Source organism: Uranotaenia lowii, unplaced genomic scaffold (genome assembly GCF_029784155.1).
Source record: "Uranotaenia lowii strain MFRU-FL unplaced genomic scaffold, ASM2978415v1 HiC_scaffold_94, whole genome shotgun sequence".
Taxonomy (NCBI): domain Eukaryota; kingdom Metazoa; phylum Arthropoda; class Insecta; order Diptera; family Culicidae; genus Uranotaenia; species Uranotaenia lowii.
In genome coordinates this window covers 69,552-92,366 of record NW_026598911.1, presented here as the reverse complement: position 1 = coordinate 92,366, position 22,815 = coordinate 69,552, and the positions used below count along the sequence as shown (strand labels likewise).

Genomic DNA, 22,815 nt, shown 5'->3' with positions numbered 1-22,815 from the left:
TATATGTTCAAAAATTTGTTTTATTTAGAAAAATAAAAAAAAACACACAATTTCTGGTAAAATTGAAAAAAGTTGATTAAGAAATGTAGTATTTTTAACATTTTACACTTTCTAACTTTAATTTTAACCCTTGGTTATAGAAAATTTATCAATAATGATCCCTAAAGAATTGAATTAAAATTTTAAGGTTTCGTTTTAATTTGATTTTTTTTTCTATAAGAGGTTTCAAAAAAAAAAAACAACAAGCGTCACCCTAGTGAACATTTTCCCTCCACACATAACTATTATTTTGCTTTTGTTTTTTTTTTCTGCTTCTCCCATCGGCCATCTACCAGTTTTGCGGTAACGATCCGAAAGTGCTGCTGGAAGCCGGTCTGCTGGCTCAGGACCACTGCGATGCCATCGATATCAATCTCGGGTGTCCGCAGGCGATTGCCAAGCGAGGCCACTACGGTGCGTTCCTGCAGGACGAATGGGATCTACTTAAGGAAATCGGTAAGCGTGAAATTCGATTTTTCTCCTCCCTCCACCTTCCAGATTCCCAGCTAGACCATGGCCATGCGGTCGGTAGTTGGCTGTGGAATCCGATGATCCCTCCCCACTAGATGAACCGAAATCCGAACGGAAAATAATTTAGAGGACTATAGGAATGGATTTTACTTGGGCAGAAACATCTACGCATGGGGGAGCCAATTGCTGCTGATGGTAATGCGGAGAGTTTTTCTCCCAAATCCATTTGCCGATACCTACACATTAGGACAGGAAAAAGTGCTTTTTTTCCTATAGACTTCCAATCAAGGGCGACAAATTGGAGATATTTTATGGCTAGTACGTGCCCGATGTTAATTGTGCTGTGTTTTTTATACAATTACTATCCATTAGGCCGTTGTGGGTTTGTTCTGTATTTATGCTTTTTATATCCTTTTTTATGTAACTGTTATTTGACTTTTCATAACAATTCCGATAACATAAAATTAAATTAAATGTTCCAGGTAGGACACTTATTTAGGACAAAAGACGACAAAAATGACACAAACGAAAATAATGAAAAAAATGTTCCCTTGACTGAAATGCATCCAAATTACTTGCTAAGGAATGCAATTGGTGTTTTGTTGAGCTGAACGGATTGTGCGCGTTATTGACAGACAATTGTGTGAGAATGAGACTTCTGGTCGTCGCAATTTTATGCTTTGATTCAATTAAGTTCAGTTTCGGTTCAGGGATATAAATAATTTTAAACCTTATTTTTGTAGAAAGAGTTGTGTTTCAGTTTCCTTTAAGATTTTCAAGAGGTCGCAGCAAGCCTTGCTCGGAAACGGACTAACATAGAGAATATACGGCGAAGTGTTTTATACAGTGTGATCGAGGTTCCGCAAATCAAATAAAATGCTTCTCGGGAGCAGTGAAATTTTGAAAAAAAAAAGTTATCCCAAAAAAGAAATATGTATTAAAAAAAAGGAAAATTTGGAACGGCCGGAAAGAAAAATGTCCGCAGCCATTCATTGGGCCGGAAAGCTGTTTATCTGCACTCCTTGGTGTTAGATAGTAATCATTGAATTATATAAAGAGTAGTTAGCCATGATTCAATAAAACATTCTATGTTCATTCATTACCCAAACCTCACCTGAGTTAGACGTACTTTATTAGCGGGTTTAACTTTCAGCGGAAATGAAACACAAAACGTGATAATTAACAAGAAAACTTTATTCGACTTGATTTGTCGGAAGTTAGCACACGAGTGAGCACTTTTGGTTGAACAAACAACAACCAACCGTTTTTCTGGCACTGTTGCCAATCTGTGTTGTTTTCAGTGAGCATTACACACTCAACACTCCTCCTTAATGGTCACGAACTCCATCAAGACCCATTCCCGGACAAGACCAACCAGCTTCGTCAAAACATTTGCAGTCATCTCCTCCTCAGTAGCAGGATCGGAATTAGCTTAGTGGTATTTCCATCCACTCTCGCCAAGCTTTTTCCTATCCCTCACAGCATCCTTTGTACGACAGATGAGCCTTCGATGCCAAAAAAGCTCGTACAAATCTGTATTCATTGAATCCGCCCACTACGCCCTCTCCGGGAATTCCTTCAGCTCGTACAGACCATCCTGCCTTTTTCCTTCGAACATCACCTCTCGATCCTTCAATACTTTACATCCTTCTCTCTCAAAAAGAACGGTGTAACCCAAGTCACAGATTTTTCCCACCGAGAGAAGATTCCCCGCCAGTTTGGGAACATGGTACACTTGCTTTAGACTCACATTCAATTTTGCCCCATTTTTCCGTCATTAACGCCAGTTTTGCTTTTCCAGCACCTCGGGACAAAACCCGTTTCCCATCGGCAAGATACACTTCCAGTTTCTTCGTAGGATCCACGCCATCCAGCAGACAGGAACTGTTTGTCATGTGCGATGTGGCACCGGAGTCCAAGTACCATCGATTTTTACCACATCCTTGTGCAACACCCAAACACATTTCCATCTCCACCGGAATTTCAGCAGCAACATTAACTTTGGTGCCACTTTTCCGCTTTTCCTGTGACTTTCCAAATTCCGCACAGTCACGTCGAAAATGCCCCTCTCGTTTGCAGAAATAACACACAAACATCTTCCCTGGAGCCCACTTGGATTTTTCGCCGATCACCAAAGCCTGTTCGCTTACACTTCCATTGCACTCTTGCCGCCTCCGCCACTCATCACGCAATTTGCACTTAATAAACTCAACCGTTAGCTCGTTTTCCGAACGATTCTCAATGACATTTATTAAGCTGCCATACGATGGCGGAAGGCTCGACAAAATAAGCGCCATAAACACTCGATCCTTGAGCCCTTCTTCCATCACTTCCAATCGATTCTGAAGCGCTGTCATCTCATTCAGATGTTCCGGCAAATTTCCCTCTTCCGACAGCCGCAAAGAACACAATTTCCGCAGGACGTGGAGAGCCGTGGACAGCGACGATTGTGCATGGATGCCTTTCAGAGAATCCCACATTTCCTTCGCGGTGCTCTTGCGGATAATGTGCACGAGCTGGCAATCCTCCACAGCCAAACCGATCATAGCACGGGCTTTTCCGTCTTTCAGCTCCCACGCTCCATCGGCTCTCTCCGGCTTCGGATTTTGCACCATCCCGAACAGATCTTCCTTCCGCAGCAGCAGCTCCATTTTAAAACACCACACATCGTAATTCTCCTCATTTAGTTTGTCCATAAGCACTTTTGTGTCCGCCATTTTTATCTTCAAAAATGCACCAAAAGTCTAACCAAAATAAATATCACCGGGAGAAAATACGATCTGAATGTCCTCGGAATGTTCACAATATCACGTTACACAATTTCACGCTGGGCCCATAATCTATTAGCGGGTTTAACTTTCAGTGGAAATGAAACACAAAACGTGATAATTAACAAGAAAACTTTATTCGACTTTATTTGTCGGAAGTTAGCACACGAGTGAGCACTTTTGGTTGAACAAACAACAACCAACCGTTTTTCTGGCACTGTTGCCAATCTGTGTTGTTTTCAGTGAGCATTACACACTCAACATACTTTACTTATCAGGTTATGGGCCCAGACACGGTCGCTTAGTAACGACTTTGTTTGGGGAGAGAAAAATTTTCAAGCGTAAACATTTTGAAGAAGTTCCTGAAGATGTCCAATCCGAATGGTGGCGATGGTAGAAGAGTTGCAGCGCAAATTGGCAGAATTGATACATCAAGATTACCAGGAAGGTGTTGTTTCGGTTCAGGCGAGAGAGGTTCTTCGAGAATCAGAAAATTACAATTGCTGGGCGTTTTCCACCAAGATATGATGCTCATAAAGGAACGGACCTGGTGTGCCGTGAAGGAATGCAATCAACATGGTCCCGAAGTGAACGAGGAAGTCTCCGAACAGGCTCTGGCGACCATATGCTTAAGCATCGAACGGAGCATATACGGCTTGGTGAAGAATCCTAAATCTGCCAGAGAAGCGTGGGACACGTTGCGAAACAAGTTTGAGGACAGCGGCTCAACAAGGAAGATCGGCCTGTTACGGAAGCTGACGGGCATTCGACTGGTAGGAGCAGAAAGATTTGCAAGTCTCCTCAGAAGTATGTCAACAAGATTTTACTTACGTGTAGACAGTTGGCGGAAGTTGGATTCCAGGTTGACGACACCCAGTTGTATTATTTGCTGCTCAAAGGTTTGCCGAAACGATATGATTCAATGATCCTGAGACTTGAGTCGTCTGGTGTGGCTCTGACGGCTGACAAGGTCAAATCGAAGATTATGCAGGAGGTCAAGGTGACAACAGTTTCCAAATCACTGGAAAACGAGAGCGCAGAATGCGTCAAGAAAGCAGTTAGACAAGTCAAACGTAAATGTTTTCATTGCAAAAAGTTGGGACATTTTGCGTCGGAGTGCCAGTAAGAGCCATGCGAAAAGAAGAAAGAGAAGCGGAACAACCAGAAAAGAAATGCAAGGAAATGCTTTCGAAATTTCGAAATGCTTTCTTCGCTGACAACGCTGTGCGGTTTTCTGAGCGAGGTGAAAGTGATTGGTACTTCGATTCTGTCGCAACTACTCACTTGTGTCGAAACAAAACTGTGCCGGAGAATCCACAAGAAGTTACATCGAAAATCAACGTGGCCAACAATGCAAAGGTTGCCGTTTTGGCGAAAGGACCAACGAAGCTAGAAGCTGATCGCGGTTGAGCGACCTGCGACTTAACCATGAGCGACGTGATGCACGCGCCTGATCTAGTGATAAATCGTATATCCGTTAGTAATGTGTGCCAGAAAGGTTTCCGTGTTGTATCGTCGAAGGAGGAATCCAAAGTTTTGAATCCTGCAAATAAAATAATTGCTGTTGGTCGTGATGTAGATGGCCTTTACAAGTTGTCTGAAAATAAGAAGCCCATTGTGAATTTGGTGCAAGAAGATAGATACGAGTTGTGGCATCGGCGAATGGCGCATCTGTCCACTGGATGTATGAAATGACTGAAGGGCATGCATGGTCACAGACTTGAAGTTTGACTTGAAGTATCCTAAGAAGTGCATTTCTTGCTTCGAAATCAAGCATAGCCGTCAACCATTCAAGGCAAAAGGGCACCGTGAAGAAAATGTACTGGAACTCTTCCACTCCAATCTGTGTGGTCCTGTGGAGCAAACGTCGATGGGCAGTCGCTATTTTCTGACCTTCATGGACGATGCAAGCCGACATTTTGTGTACTTTCTGAAGGCCAAATCGGAAGTACTCGAAACGTTTCAGAACTACAAGGCTTTTGCGGAGAACCGAACAGGAAAACGGATCAAGCGAATTCGAACAGACAACGGTGAGGAATGAATATGTTAACCGAAGTTTTACCAATTTCTTGCGACAGGAAGGAATTCAACACGAGACGTCTGCTCCCTACAGTCCGGAGCAGGAACGGATGAACCGAACATTGGTCGAGAGAACGAAGAGTCCGCTTTTCGATGCAAACCTGGGCATTAGTTTCTGGGCGGAAGCTGTTGCAGTATCGTCGTACGTTGTCAATCGTTCACCGACAAAGGCATTGTTGGTGACTCCCGAGGAAAAGTTTTCTGGAAAGCATCCGGATGTCTCACATCTTCGAATAATAGAAAAGCGAAAAAAGTGGGACAAAAAGTCTGTGCCATGTATCTTCGTCCGGTACAGTGAAGACTCAAAAGCGCACAGGGTCTACAACAAGAACACGAGGGAGGTTTTCGTCAGCAGAGAAGTCATTTTTGTGAATGAATGCCAGTTCATGCGTGGTGAGAAATTTCGTGAGCCCGAAAATGACAACGTGCCAGGAACGGAGTTGATGACCGAAAGCGAAAGAAGCCTAGCTCATGTTGAACAGGCTGTATCAACTAAAGCTGTTTTAGAAAACGGCTCCGAAGACTTTTCTGGTGAAACCCTTGATAAAACAAGTTACAACGATGCTGATTCGATACTTGACGATAAAATGCAATCTTCTGTGCTCCCTCCATAATCGGAGGACCATCCCAGATGTCGACATTTTGACACAGACACATTTTGTGAGGCGATCAACGGTCGAAAGAGCGAGAAATGGAAAGAAGTAATGCAGGTTGAGTACGAGCGCAGACACCAGATACCCAGACTGATCAGTGGCGCTTGAATCCATACAACTACAAGTCGTCCAGAATCATACGCCATCTGTCGGGGCATCGTGAAACTACTGTGCTTCATCAAGAAAAAAATTACACTTGATAATTAACAAGCCAAATGAAAACCGTCTTGATTGAATCACCTATTAGTATTTGAAATTCTATCTCAAATGTTTCCATTATCGTTTTTATCTTCAATGTTAATTGTTTACTTTAATTTACTGTATCATAATAAGAGATGAATGTTATATAAACAATGACTGTTGATCGATTGAGATGAAAAAAATACAAACACAACGTTACAGCGGACCTTAGTTCTGAGCCAATTTATTTTGAGATACAGTTTCGATTTCAAAATTAATTTATCCGGCTAACTAACAGTATGAAAATTATAATGTCTGTTATAAATAATTCATTGAGTTCGAAATTGTTCGCCTTAACCTGACAGGTTAACTGCAACCAAAAAGACAAACTATATATAACTCCTTGAAAAACTTGAATTCTAATTTATCTTAACTGTTTCTTGGCTCGTACCTAGATAGGATTAAGGAGTGAAATAAGTTATTGACATATATTGAATAATATTTAAATGTGATAAATGTATTGATAAGTCCTTAAATCCTATTTGCCGCTGGAAGTGATCGTGATATAGTGCTGGTAATTTCACTAAAATTTATAAATTTTTGGAAAAATAACCTCAGAAACGACCGAGTTTGGTATTTTTCCCTGCTCAAATGTGCGTGAGAAATGTCAAAAAACAACTGTAATGATCATTTCGCGTGAGCTTTCATTACGTTGTATGAAACATCTTGAAAATTCACAGAAAATTGATTCAAAAGTTATCAAAACAACTTTGAAATTTGTATTTCACGTATAGAATATGTTGTCCAGGCTACAAATATTCTAAATGGAAAGAAGTTGCTACTAGTTTATGTCAATTTTTGTTTTTTTTTTCGTAATAAAACTGTTTGTTTACATTTTGTTTCATACGACGTAATGAAAGCTCACGCGAGATTTTGTCATAATTCTGGACTGGACTGGAAAATTAACCTTAAAAGCGACCATGTTTTCAGACTTTTTTCCCCATCTTAATCCGTACACGAGAGCAAGTTCGCGTGAGAAATGTCAACTTAAAAATCTTTTATTTAAATTGCAATGAATTTGGAATATTTCAAAATGTGTGTTTCAAATCCATTTCTCTTTGCTTCCGAATTTTTTTCACCTTTGACATTCAACCAAATTTTTTGATTCAAAGTTTTGTTAATATCATATTTCTAAAGTAATTAGTTTACTAAATGAATCCATTCTTCTAGAAACAATAATTTTGAATAAGGGTAATTTTAATGTTCCTTAACCGCTGCTCAGTAAAGAAGAAATAATTTCGCTGTAGCTAAACTTATATATCGATTTTAATGCTTTTCCACACCACCAAAACGAATTTTGAATGGTAAAAGAACAGTACTATCTTGATGCAAACGAAAGTCATTTTTATTTTCTTGTCGTTTTATGGACTGTCAAATATCGTATGTCTGTGTGCGTAAATTCATTAAATGTTTTGATTTTGATGTGCCGAATTCACGTTTGTTTTATTTTACCCATGGATAAAATCAATTACACGTGCGATATTCAAAAAATGGTTCGAAATTTAACCAAAAAAATAATAATGAAAAAATAACTTAATAATAAAACAGGAAGAGCTAAGCTATTCTTACTAAACAGACTCGGATGATTGAGATTGTTTGTCAAGAACCATCATTATGTCAACCAACGCACTTTGTTAGAAATTGTATAAATTTTGCAGGAAAATGCATCATCTCTAAGCCGAAAATATTGTTTCCACAATGCCTCTTCCAGTGGGCGGTAAAAGGACTAGTTTGATATCCAAGTTCTGTTAGATATTTTGAAAAAGAAGACATTTCTCAAAAGTGACTAAATTTTTCATAGAAAGGGAAGTTTAAGGATTTATTGGAGAAAAAGGTAAATAAAAATCTGTCACCGGTTTTTTGTTGTAGATGGTGACTGGATGGTATATTTCGTTTTTACGATTTTCATTAAGGTTCTTCTGTTAACAGAACATTGCTTTACAAATTTTGTAAATATCACCTCTACTTTTGTTTTATTCAGTTTTTGTAAACCTCTATAAATGCGGCAATTCGGCTAGGTGAAGGGTTTTGAGAAACTCTAACTGAAACAGATTGTTCATTAAAATTTTGTAAGAATCTCGTCCATTCAACTGATTTGACAGTTCTAAACAGTAATATAATTTGAAGCCACATTCAATATACTGTAGTTTTGCTATATACAATTAGTGAAATGTTTTTACGATGTCATTTGTCGTTTTCTCAACAAGTCCTAGATCATTTTATAACTATTTGTCACAATATTTTTCTACTCGGGAAACTTGAACTTACCCTTGACGGAGGTTTCGGGGTTAACGAAATCTTGCAGTTGAAAGTGATCTTCACAAATGAAGCCAAAGATGTCATAAAGTGGTTATTTTTCAACCACAACGCGATAAGGAAGTGGAGCATAAAAACCCCAAGTTTTCATTCAATTTTCATTTCTGTCGAAGTCGATGTATTTTTTATAAGCTTTATGGTTGAATTCTAACCACATTTGGTTAATACGCTCCAATTCAAAAACGGTTCTTTAGTGGTTTTCGAAATATATCGTGTTATTTTTTCTATCAAAAGTAGATTATCAAAAACGACCGTGTTCATCGCTAGATGTAAAAATACAAATAGCACAATGCAAATGTGTGTGTGATATATCGAGATTTTTCCTTTTGTGTATGTGGCCGTTAGTTTCACGATAACCCGTAGATAGCGCTGCGGAACAAGCGCCAAAATCAGCCTTCAGTGGTCAGTCTGGGTATCTGGTGTCTGCGGTACGAGGCTCTTGTGGGCAACAAAACGAGGTATTTAACTGAGTTGCCCATCATTCAGCATAGCTGATTGCAATGCTATTGCAACTCCTGCAGATCTGAACCAAAATCTGACCAAGGCGATGAAAAATATTAAATTGAACTTCTCCTCGAAATCATACGTCAGTTCTGATGACACAATCTTGACCGCACAAAACGCGGTGCTTTATTTTCCTGGAATTTATGCAATGTCATGCTGCAATAGGATATTAATATGGAAAAGCAAAAACCTTCTTATCCCGCTTTTCAGCATCCTTCTGCAGTTTTTATGGCACATTTTGTATCCCCAATCAGAAATAGGTCGGTCGAAACAGGAAATCGAAACAGACCGTAAAATTTCAACCACCCAGAACGGAAATCAAGAAAATGTTATTGAAAATATGCGCCTGCACGTTTACTTCTTTCGGAGTAGCCACCACAAAACAGTCACGACGACGCGACGCAGGGATGAGCAGCTCCAGCAAAAAAAAAAAAATGGCAAATCCGAAACAGGTCCTTGCAAACAAGAAAAAAGGAGCGAAAAGTGATCTAATGCTACTGTGAGCTGCTGTTACTATATAGGATTTTTCCTTTGGTGGAGAAAAAAAAGCAGTCCACGCTACCAATCGAGGCGGTGCGCTGACCAACTTTTGTGTACTATTCAACAGCCGTCCGTCCAACTTTGCACACAGTATGATTTCTTTTTGCTCCAAATCCCCGAAGGCCAGCAAACCAATGCCCCGAAGGAAACAGGAAGTTCAATGAAGGAAAAGTTCATCCGTTCCCACGGAGAACTTTTGCATTTCTTGTTGGAAGTGTTTTTTTTTCCTTTTCAAATCATCAACTTCAATAACTTTCCGAATACCTAAGTGTTGTGTATGCCCAGAAAGAACAATTTTTTACCACCATAAATCAAATGTCACGCTCGCTGGCGCAACTTTGCATCATTTCGTATCAACGAATAAAATATTCCTGAAAAAGATTGTAACATTTTATTTTTGGGTTTGCTTAAATGTGATTCTTTATGTTTGTGTTTCGAGAGTATCATTTTTTTTCGCCGATCAAAGTAAAAGTTCATAAACAGTCAGTAAAAATTATCAACTCGATAAATGCTTTTAAACAGATTTCAAATTCAATTATCAATAAGGTTTATTAAAAAAAAAAAGAAAAATGAAGGTCATCATGAAAACAGAACCACCTCCAAAACCTAGGGCCAAAAAATATAGGGTATATAGTCTGAGTCACCGGCCCAGTTGGAGCTTCTGTTTGAGAAAACAGTAGGCGAAATGAAAGCCCGTGACCAAGGGGGGTACATAGAAGGTGATACGATCTCTCAAATGTCAGCATCAGCCATGTTGATTGCTTCGTTGCGTTTGTTTACTTTTAATCCATAGAACTGTTGAGACCTAAGCTTGCCTTCTCTTTTCAGCACACTGCTAATTTGTAAACAAAGATAACGAGCGCCTACTTACTGTAGAAGTCAGAAAACCTAGTAATGTAATGACCTTGCCCGTGACTAACGAGACGAAATGTCACGATTGGAATTTTCGATTTTCTGTCAGTGTCATTCCAATCGAGCAAAACCAAGCAGTCTTAAAGGGTTGCAAGCTCTTTATTTCAAAAGGAATCAGAGGCGCACTCTTTGTATGTAGTCTTTTTACCCGTGACTACAAAAAAAACACAAGCAACGAACAACGAATTTCGTATGGAATTGCCATTCTTTAAAGTTCGTGGGCAGTACTCACGTGCTGTCCAACGAATTGAAGAATCACAAATGCGACATCGTAGCGCTGCAGGAGGTATGTTGGAAGGGCTCCACGGCAATGTTCCGAAAATCAATCATTTTCGATCAGCCATGTATTACTGCATTCAGAGCAAAAAAATCGAAGCAGTCAATTTTTCCTTCTTCAACCAAATTATATAAACAATCATGCATGACAACGACGCTTCTGTATTTGAAACATTCCCGCAAAACATGATATGGTAAAGAAGAACGCAGACTATCAGCAACGAACGTCTCGATGGTGATTGCCTTCCTTGATGGTTTTCAAACTTCTAGGATCACAACTGATGTGTATCAGTTCTGAGCGATGCGTAAAGGTTACAATATGATTTTTAATTTTTTGCTTTGCGTAGAAGAACAAAAAATCATTACTAACACCGTATTTTTTTTCATCTGGAGGCAAACTAGAGGCAACCTAGGTTCGCTCTAACTGCTGTCATCGTGCTCATTTATTGCTCGAGAGGCAACCTAGGTTCGCTCGAAAAACGGACGGAGTCGCCCTGAGAAGAAAGTCAGTTTTACGAGAAGTTCACCAATACTCTCAACGTTGTTGTCAAAACATTAAACAGCTGTTTTTGGCTGAAAGCAAAACAGTTGAAATAATGAAGGGGAAAATTATGATTGCCGCGATTTTGAACCTCCCAGCCAAGCAAAATCGTACTATCTGCTGTCCAGTGCAATCCGGACACGAAAAAAGGCAATCCGGATGTGAAGAACCGAATGGAGAAATCTAGAAGGGAGAACAAAATGACAGCAGCATGTAAACATTGCGCTCGTTCTAACGCACACCTACGTATGGAATAACTCGAAACCCGAAAATCGTTTTTTTATTCTGACGGTTCCAGAGCCAAATCCGGAATAAAAAAAAAATACGCCATAAGTAACCGTAATGAACTGTCCAGCATGTGCTACGGCTTTTTTCAACATGTGGTCCTGGTATTCCTTCAGATTTTCCTTCTGAGACATTCATGATCGTCTATCAATAACGAACATTATCAACAATGATGCGAGGATAGGCTTTAGTGAATGATTGTGGGAACGACGTTCAAAATTTATCATCAAGTATGTCGATCACATTTGAAAAGCAACGTGACAAATATTCAACGGATACGTTCACCACGTGCGTATCACAGCACTCGGAGGTGTAAGTATTCTAGCTTGAAACGAATCCTGATTGCTTTTCTTGAGCGATTTTCCGAACATTGCTCCACGGTTCGAACGTACCCTGATGATCGTGCCATCTACCAGAGCTGCGGCAACACACACGAGCTTGGAACAGATTTTATAGTGATGGTAAAGATGCAAAAGCGCCTGATCGGGTGATGGTATTGGATATTGGGAGTCGTAGAAAGAACACGTCTTGTCAGCTTGGAAGTTACAGTTAAAGAGAGAGATTCATTTCGAACTAATTATACAGATTGCTATGATCGCTTATTAGGTAATTCGCCTACTGCGTCTAACACTCCTCCTCGAATTATCCTGGAAGTACGCCCATCATACGCCCAGTCTGCATCCACGAACATCGTCAAATCGCCTGCTGTAGAATCCAGATTCAGCTCGTAGTCGGATGTTCATTGAAGATACCGCAGTACACGCTTCGCCTCGATCCAATCCAGTTGGGTTGGGGAACTGGATTTCTGAGTCAAAATCGATGTACTAACTGCCCCGTCCGGTCTGGTATGGACAGCTACGTATAGCAGACCTCCAATAAGGCTGAGGTACTGCTGGTTGTTCGGCAGCCGGTCTATCTCCTCCTGCTATAAGTAGCTCGGGTCCAGAGGAATCTTGCTGGGTTTCGCGTTCACCAGGTTGAATCGTTCGGCCAGCTTGCGGATGTAGGTACCTTGGTTCAGCTTGTATCCGCTTTCTTCTCTCTCGATTTTAATGCCCAGGAAGTGGTGAATTGCATTGCGACGATGAGCCACGGTTAGAAGCGTACGGAATGTAGCTTGTTTTGCCACCGGCGCGAACACCTCGTCGTAGTCGATTCCAAATTTCTGGGTGAAACCTTGAGCGACGATCCTTGCCTTGTGTCACACAACGTTGCCTTTCTCGTCCGTTTGGGTTTTGAATATCCATTTACAACCAATGGTCTTCTTCCCCGGTAGTTATTGGACGAGCTCCCACGTTTGGTTGTCCATCTGCGATCGGTACTCCTCGTTCATGGCTGCACGCTACTCGTCTGCGTCTGGCCCACGCAACGCCTCGGATGGACTTCGCGGAGCTCTAGTTGGATTGGAACACCGACTAGCTTTCAACCCCTGTTGAACGTCACCTGTGCCTGGCTCAGCACACGTTGCCTTGCTGGGTTGACCGTCATCTTTGACCGGAATTCGGGATGGACCTGTGGAAGTTACGGAAGGAAAAACTTTTCTTGGAAGAATGTAATCCCGCAACTTACCTGGCAATGCGCGCTCCCGACCACTGCGCCTCAACAACTGTGACTCGGGTGGATTGGAAGATGATTGTGGGGGGAGCGCCATAATTGTCACGTCACCAACATCGTTTTCGGACACATCTGCTTCGCTAGTCTCAACCTGAGAATAGTAGTTCGATGCGTCGGATTCGTTGGTCACCTTGGAAGATTCGTCTTCTGCTAACACGTTCGAAGGTTGCTGGAAATCGAGACGGACCTTCTCTTCGATCGGAACATCGCCAAAATCGAGATTGACAAACGTTCGGGACCTTCCCGGTGGATTCGCAGTACTTGTTGATCGCTGACCACCTGACATTGTTGGCTCGAAAAAAAATCTCGACAGGTGTACACATCCTTCTTCACCGGATCGAACAACCTGTATGCTTTGGTTGTTTCGTCGAAACCCAAGAGAATGGCTTCCTTCGATTTGGCATCCCACTTCTTCCGCTTCGGCTTGGGTATGTGTGCCATCGCCTTAACACCGAACACCCACACATGGGAAAGATCCGGTTTGCGACCACTCCAGGATTCCTCTGGAGTCATCGAATGACCTTTGGTTAGAGACCGATTGACCAAGTATGTGGCGGTTGCCACTGCTTTGGCCCAAAATTTCTTCGAAAGACCCGAGAGCAAATTGTTGGACATCTCCGGGATATACTTCACGTCGTTCAATTGAATTGAACCGCCTGGTTGACACGTGGGTTTCAATTCGACCGCCCCGCTTGCTACGATTTTCATAGCATCTTTATCGGCTGCTATGACGACACCGCTCGCTGTTTGGGGTTTGCTTAGCAACCATTCGCTTTTCGTGTAGTGGTCCGATGCGCCCGAATCGAAAATCCAACCTTCGTCCTTTGTAGCCAGTTGACAGAACCGAACAGAACGCCGATTGTCGGACGGAACACTCCTTGGCTAGGTGCCCGAACATGCTGCAACGTTTGCACATCGGGAGAAAACGTTTTTCTTCCGATGAATGCCGTCCGCTCGCTTGATTGATGCACCTCCTTAAGCAACTTCGTCTTGATACTATCACCGGTAATGGCTGTCCCCGAGTTTTCCAGAGCCATAATCATTGGTCGGTACTCTTCTAGGAGACCAGCCAAAAGCAACGTGCCGATCCATTCTTCGGAAATTTCAAATCCCACGCCGCGGAGTTGGTGTGCAGTTGACACAATTTTGTTACCGTAAGTGTCAATCGAGTCGCACGTGGCCAGTGAAGTCGTGATCAGCTACCGCAGGAGCGCAACTGGTCGGTTCAACCCGTTGTCTTCGAATTCTGCCTCCAACTTCGCCCACACTTCTTTCGCCGTCCTCACTTCCTGCACGTGGACGTAGTTGATAGGATCCAACAGCAAAATTATTTTCGCTCGAGCCCTTCGATCCTTGCGCGGATCCGCATTCGGTATCGTCCCGTCTTCCAGCGGAATCGGCTTGACGACTTCCCAAAGTTCTTCTTGCTCAAGGAAAGTTTCCACAGCAAATTTCTACGTGGTCCAATTTTTACGCCCCGCCCGCTAGTCGCTCGATGGGTGGTAGACCAGCTCCTGACTGAACCGGACCCGAAACTGCTTGAGGTTCGCCTTCATGGTTCTCTATCCTGCTCCTGGACATCTTCTCAAAAAACTGACTAAAATGCTAAAACTTTAACTTTTTCTAAAAACTTGGGCCCAAAACCTATTTGATATTGGGAGCCGTACAAAGAACACGTCCTGTCAGCTTGGAAGTTACAGTTAAAGAGAGAGATTTATTTCAAACTAATTTTACAGATTGCTATGATCGCTTATTAGGTAATTCGCCTACTGCATCTAACAGATGGCCGATCAACCCACGAATGTGTCGGTTCTTCAACATCAGCATAATCAACGTGCAACCTCGGGAGTACTTACTTACTTACTTAATGATCCCGCGCCGATCCTCCGGTGCATAGGGCCGTGGTAAAAGAACTCCACTGTTGACGATCCGGAGCCAGCGTCTTCACCTGGTCCCAGTCAAGATTCTCGTCGACAGTTCGGATTTCAGCGGCTAGGCTTCGCCGCCACGAGTTTCTGGGTCTGCCTCTTCTTCGATGTCCTTCTGGATTCCAGTCCAGCGCCTCTCTGCAAATCTCGTTTTCATCTCTTCGCAGCGTGTGCCCAATCCATCTCCACTTACGTTCCCGAATCTCGATTTCTAGCGGCCTTTGATGACACCGGCGATGTGGTTCCTCATTCGAGATCCAGTTGCTAGGCCACCAAGCGCGGATCATATTCCGCGGGCAGCGGTTTACAAATACTTGCAGTTTTTGCGTCGTCACCGCATGTGCACCAAGTTTCGCACCCGTACAGCAATACGGATTTGACGTTTGAGTTGAAGATTCGGATTTTCGTTCGTGGAGAGATCTGGCGTGGCCGCCAGATGTTTCGGAGACTTGCAAATGCAAAACGAGCCTTTCTGATCCGGGTTTCGATGTCTTTCCCGGTACCACCATCAGGCGTTATCTGGCTACCAAGATACTGGAAGCACTCCACTTTCTCAACTTGTTGCCCAGCTACCCAGTTTCGGTGCACAGTCAATCGATCCAGTCAGAATGTCATCCATTACGATTAGAAAAAGTAGCGTGTAAGAAGAAAGGGGGTTGGCTAAGGGGGAAAGAAGATTGAAGTTTCTTCTTCCTCTTTGCTTTTGCTCCGGCTAGCTCAATCAATTCAGCCAAAGAGATTTCGGAATTATTCCGAAATGAAATTTAACATGTATTTAGATCAAATAAATTTTGCTTTTTTATTTTGGCCATTGCCACTTTGCTCGTTTTATGAGAGCAGGAAATTCCTCCCGCCAAACATTACAATGTAGAGAATAAAGAACGGGCACTTACATTATGGCCTCTAGGCCTCTCCGGCACGGCATCAAAAGTGTAGCGAAAACGCTCATTTTCCTCTTCGCATATGGTCATCGACAGACCAACCAATGGCACACGCGCGTGGGTGGCTCTGAACAGAGCCGGCTGACTTCCACACTTCGACTGTGGAATGATGACGAGGATTTTGCTCCTTGAAACTGGATGCGAACGCTGCTCCATGCGCGATTCCAATTTGTGTCGCCCTCCTGAGCGAGATCTGCCACGACGATTCTTTATCAGCATGCGGGCTCTGCTCCCGGATTCTGTCACCGTTCGGCTTGCCGGTCCGGTTCCTGTTCGGCTTGCGGGTCTGGTTGTAGCTCGGCCTTCGAATGATGCGACCACCCGTGTTGCTGTCCGTCTTGGAAGAGATGCGAAGAATCCCCAGAAGGCTGCGAAGACGAAAACTGCGAAGACGAGAACTGCGAATGAAATAAAAAGAAGAAGAAAAGAGCCCTGTGGCGATTTTGGCATTAGAACCGTGGCCACATTCAGGTTTGTGATTTCGCTTACCCTTTTCACTAGGGGCTCTTTTTTGGTTTTCTTCTTTCGAGTACTTCTCGTTTGTCTCGTGGTTGGCGTATCTGGTTGGTGTAAACGAGTGAAATTAGTTATCGTTTGTTTTCACGAAACGATTTTTGTTTTGCGTCTGACTCACCGACTTTCGCAGCGTTCTTTTTCGCTCTCCTGATTTCTTCTTTTTCGGAACCGTCTTCTTTTCCCGTGCGGTTGGCGTTTCTGAAGAAAATAGGAATTCGTTCCGTTTTCTTTTTCGATCCAATTTTAATTTTCGACTCACCGATCTACTGCACTTGACCAGCTCGCAAGAATCTGGTATGAAGGTCTCACACGGAAACCACGGTGAAGCACTTTTTGCCTCTAGCGATCGTACCAGCTAGCGCGTGCAGGGACTCGAACGTTCCACTAATTCCTTTTTCTGGGCGTCGAGCGCAACAAACGGGAAACTTTCCGACGAGAACTCTTACTTTTGCGAATAAACTTTCTTCGCGGAACGTACGGCTCAATTCGTCCGATTAAAATACGAAAACCGACACTTTACGGCACACGAAAAAACACGCCTTCTGCGTGTGCGACGGTCCGCAGAAGAAGAACGAGCCAAGCGGAAACGTGTCGCCGTGTGGTTGTTGTTGTTTTCTTGAAATAGTTCTCGTATTGTGTGATTTTCTTCCTTTTGACAGCAGCGGGTATTCAGGTCGACTTACACTGTTGGTGCACGGAGCTTAATTTGCACTGAGTTTTTTCTCTTGTAGGTTAATATTATTTTCATTTATTTAATCTTTTACATGTTTATCCGAATTGGTTCATAAAACACATAAATGAACCAAGTTTTAAATTAGAACGTTACAAGCGGTGATAAGATATATCCTTGTCTCACTGCAGCAGTTACCGGGATTGGTTCGGACAAGACACCGTCGTGCAAGACCTTGCACGAAAATGCCTCGTACTGTGCTTCGATGAGATGGACTAGTTTCTCTAGTACTCCTCTTCGCCTTAGAGCCGCCCAGATGTTTTCATGGTTAAGTCGGTCGAATGATTTTTCGAAATCAACGAACACCAGCAGTCCTGGAATTCGTTGATTTGTTCCAGTATGATTCGTAGCGTTGTGATGTGGTCCACACATGATCGTCCGGATCGGAATCCAGCTTGTTGCCGTCGGAGTGTAGCGTCGATTTTCTCCTGGATCCTGTTCAGGATCACTTTGCAGAGTACTTTGAGGGTTGTACAGATCAACGTTATGCCTCGCCAGTTACCGCACTCTTTCAGGTCTCCTCTCTTCGGGACCTTTACGAGGATACCCTGCATCCAGTGGGCCGGGAATGTTACAGTATCCCAGATGTCAGCGAAAAGACGGTGCAACATTTGTGCTGACAGGGCAGGGTCGGCTTTCAGCATTTCAGCAGACGGAATACTAGGAAAATAAAATAATCAAACTACTCTTGCTCTTTTCCTATGGTCTATCCGTATATCGTTACAAATCTATGTATAATACTCACCGACAAAGCCGCTCGAAATTTCCAAAAAGTTCTTTAAGATCTTAATTACTTTAATAGCATAAATTTAGGCGCTTTTTAGCAGTAGCCAGAAAAGAATATCCGATGAATGTCACTGTTTTCATAAATTTCTTTGGAAAGTGTCCGCTATAATTTCACAAGGTACGGGAAAATCATAAAAAAGGAAAGAACTAGGTATTGATACAAAAGCTTAATTTCATTGAATCGTCTTAATACTACTCCACTGCTTCCGCGAATTATGCAGACCTGGCTGGAACAAGTGCGATGAAAATTGGCACCCACAACAACTTTTTCAACTTGTTGCTAGTGGGGAACCAGATGCAAACTCTCAGCTCTATCTATGTACGGATATAACTCTGTTAGCGGATGAGGTTGTTTTGATAGAAGAAAAACTAACTGCGGAAAATCCCCTGCCATTGCTCTTGCACGGAGATGGAATAAGAGATAGCCACCTTTTCCATTTGTCCTTCCAACCCGGAAGGGAGTTTCTTCAGTGACCTATACTCTATCTAACAAGTTATACATGTACCTTTACTCAAGAGGAGCACGTCGAGATCTCTCTACAGCTATAGCTATCTTCAGGATAGCGCAGCTGCTGCACCGAATCATGATTACGATGATGGACGGAAAACGACAACTCGAGAAAGTCGAGGACAACACACATTTTGCTCATAAATAATAAGGATGCATCTAATAAAGCTGACACTGTGAACATAATTTCATCTCGGGGGTGTTATTCGTTCTCTGTTTTTTTCTCCTGCTGTTCTTTTTTCTATTTTTCTGCGGATTAAGTCATAGTTTTAAGTTTTAACTTTCAAAATTCCAATTCAAATTGTTAATTAAAATCGTTTTTCTTTTCAGTGAGCACCTTACACAAAAATCTGAGCGTTCCGGTGACCTGTAAAATTCGCATATTTGAAGATTTGAACAAAACCATTCGCTACGCCCGAATGCTGGAAGAGGCCGGCTGTCAGATGTTGACCGTTCATGGGCGAACACGGGAACAGAAAGGTCCCCTCACGGGTGTGGCCGACTGGAAGTACATCAAAGTCCTGAGGTAATCTTAAAAAAAATAGAGTTTTAAAAATCACTAACATTCAATCTTTTATTTTAGGGGAATCCTGAAGATTCCACTGCTGTCTAATGGGAACATCATGGGCGTCGAGGACATTGACCGGTGCCTGGAGGAGACCAAGGTCGATGGGGTTATGACGGCCGAGGGCAATTTGTTCAATCCGTTTCTGTTCGAGGGTGTTCATCCGACGGCTTGGAGCGTAGCGCTCGAGTATTTGGACATCGTGGACCAGTATCCGGCTCCGATTTCCTACATCCGGGGGCATCTGTTCAAAGTGTTGCACCATTTGTAAGTTTACAGAATCAGAATTTTGATTCTTACCATTTCAATCTTGATGTGAAACTTGATTTATTACAAAATATCAAAAATGTCAAATATGACAGATTGCTAAATATTTCAAATATTTACAAAAAAAAAACTACAAAATTTTCAAAAATTCCCAAAATAATAAAATACTAAAAATTACAACAATCACATCAAAAACAAAAATGATAAAATTTACAAAACATTTAAAATTTTTAAAATATGGAAAAATTACAAGTGTCCAAAAGTCCAACAGTTACAAAAATTGTAGAAACTACAAGAACTACTAAAAAATGTACAAAAATTTTATAAATTTAAAAGAAAATCATAACAAAATCTTTAAGTTCATGAAATCGAAAAATAAATTAAACCCCTAATAAAAATGGTAAAAACTTCATAAGTTTTCTAAAATGACCTGAATTTACAAACACAATTTACAATTTACAAATTCCACGAAATTTACAAACTTTATAGAGGTGACATTATAAAAAAAGATCAAAGTGAATAAAATTAACCAGAATGGCAAAAAGACAAACCAAACATGAATGATAAAAATGACCGAAGTGAGCAAAATGAATAATACCTATTTAAAAATTGACCAAAATAACAAAAATTACTAAAATAAACCACTATTGAAACAAAAACAATAACAAATTTTTTCAAAGTGACAAAGGTTACATGTGTCAAAAATGATTAAAAATAGCAGAAATGACAGGCCTGAGAAAAATTTCAAAAACGACAAAACTTTTACAAAAATGACGAAAATATAATTATAACAAAATTGGGAAACAGTTAAAAAAAACATTATAATCATGATCTATTACCAAAAAAAAAAAGAAATTACAAAAAAGATGAAAATGACAAATATACTCGAAATATCAAAGATGAATTAAATAACAAAACGAAAAGAATAACAAAAAATGACAAAGATGTATAAAAACTAACATTTAAAATGAGACAGTAATAATGATAAAATAACAAAAATGAGGAAAACTAACAAAAAAGACTAATTCAAATAAAATGTTATACCTTCAAAAAACACAGCAAAAACGACAAAAATAACGAAATCAAAAAAAAGGGAAAAAAAATAAAAGAAAAAATTTAGCTTTTAAATTAAAAAATACAAAACCTGTTAAAAAAGACAAAAAGTTAAATATAATAAAAATTACAAAGGTTGCGAAAATTCTAAAGCAACATGTATTACAAAATAAATAATAATTTCATAATTTTCAACAAATGTGACAAAATCAATCAATTGATGAAAATAAAAAACAGGAAAAAAATGAACAAAACTACAAAAGTTACAAAGATTTAAAACCAAAATTGTCGATAAGGCCGATAAACTAAGTAAGAAACATAAATTACAGTGATTAATCACTTCTCAAAATTTTTAAACTGAATCTTGAATGATGAATCTATAATCTAATGACTCGAATCTTGGATCTCGAATTTTGAATCTTGAATCTACGAATAAGATCATACATCTGAGTTTTGGATCAACGTCGTTTACAAAAATATTATCTTAAAAATTCCGTTCCCAGAATGAACTTGAAACCGAACGCTCACTTTCGGGAGCAGATGGCAACGTGTCACAGTGTTCCCGAATTCCGGAACATCGTCCTCCAACTGGAGCAAAAGTATCGGCCCATACACGAAGGCCTCGTTCCCTGGAATGGGGAAGAAACGAACAGCCCCGCAGAAGAATCGACCGATTGTCCCAGCCAGAATCTAATGCTGCCACCATGGCTGTGTCAGCCGTACATTCGCGCCCCGCCGGAAGTTCACAAACAGAAACTGCAGGAAGCCGCTCGGCTGGCCTCGGATCCGGAGCGTGAAAAGCGGGTATTTTTGGATCCCGAAGGCAATGAAATTTCTCGCAAGAAGATGAAAAAGATGCGCCGAGTTCAGCGCAGGCCGAACCGTGCCGGTCTGCTACCGGACGATCCAGATCGCGAACCGAGCCGTCGATTTGACGAAATTTGTAAAAACACCAAAACCGAATGCACCAATCCAATGGTAAGTTGCAAATGAATAAACAAAATCCAACAAAATTTTACAAAAATTGTTCAATTTTCTCCCTTTTTTCCATTTTAAATCAGGGTCTCAAGTGTGAATACCGACTGTGCAAGATTTGCTGCCGAAATCGGTGCTATCACGAAAACCACGACTGCAATGGGCATAAAATATTCATCAAGACCCGCCGAGACAAGGCACGATCCTTCAACGACGACCACCAGCAAGTTGATGGTGGTGCATCGAGGAAAGAAATCGGAAGAGATGCAGAAGAAGCATCGACCGGAGGAGTCGTGCCGATGGAATCGGAAAGCTGATGCTTGGTTTTAATATTCAACCAAAACTTTCAACGTTTACAGTTCTCTTTTATTTTGATTATTAGCTTTCCCTTTGTAGGTCGAATTAAATTAGAATAAATGTTTTCTATTAACAAGATTAAACTCTGAAAGGCACTTTTTTTACTCTAGAAGCTTGAGAAATTCTTTTAATATTTGATCCAGTTGAACAGACTTATTTTTTCAAATCCAAAATCATTGATCCCACGTTTTCCTAAAGTTCTCTGCTTCTTATCGCGTGCTTTCTTATACAATGAGTAACTGAAAATAACTCGAAATAAATTTCTAAGTGATTGATTTTACTTGAGGAAAGCGCCTTAATGTTTGCCATCCAATAGAAAATAATTAGCGCCTTTGTGTATGCATTCAAAAAAGATAAAAAAACAAATGACATCATATTCTCGAAAAATTTAGATGGTTCTGACTGAACAGAAATTTTTTCGTAAGATAAGTGTCCATTTCAGTCAGTCAACGACCAGCTGCAATACTGTCTAAAGTTTTTTTTTGTCTTTATTTAAGAGGTTTTCAGCCACAGGCTGGTTCACCTCTGGCCTCTGACTGTCTAAAGTTGATTTTTTTTTACAAATTCAGTTAAGATCAAACTTCTTCAATTCGGTTGCTTGTGTCCTTATTAATCCTATTTATTTTTTTCATTATTTTTTCGGGATTTCATCCTTGCGGATGATTCATCCCTTTGCACATCCAATTGATGACATGAAAGGAAGATTTAAACTTGTTTGTATTTATTCGCAAAATTAATTTTTTTTTTTTTTTTTTATTTACAACTATGTTTATTAGGCCTTTTACTTTGACAAAGTTTAAATGTGCCGAGTGTGTCTATAAATTTAACACTTAACTATATAGGTTAGTAGGGGAGGGGGCCGTAATAGTCGCGGCGTCTCAACGGTTAGAAAAATTTACTAAGGAAGGGGAAAAGGGTAACAAAAGGGTCGTATTCGAAAACAGTTTCCAT

General features: G+C 41.0%; 1 protein-coding gene across 1 annotated transcript; it reads left to right on the top strand.

Moving 5' to 3' along the window:
* Window positions 1-335: 335 nt before the first annotated feature.
* On the top strand, window positions 336-21,936 carry LOC129760980 (tRNA-dihydrouridine(16/17) synthase [NAD(P)(+)]-like; the record flags this gene model as incomplete). Its single annotated transcript, XM_055758674.1, has 5 exons — window positions 336-495; window positions 18,978-19,173; window positions 19,231-19,479; window positions 21,036-21,510; window positions 21,594-21,936. Coding segments are annotated over 5 exons (1,311 nt in total), but the record flags the coding sequence as incomplete, so codon positions are not given.
* Window positions 21,937-22,815: the final 879 nt, after the last annotated feature.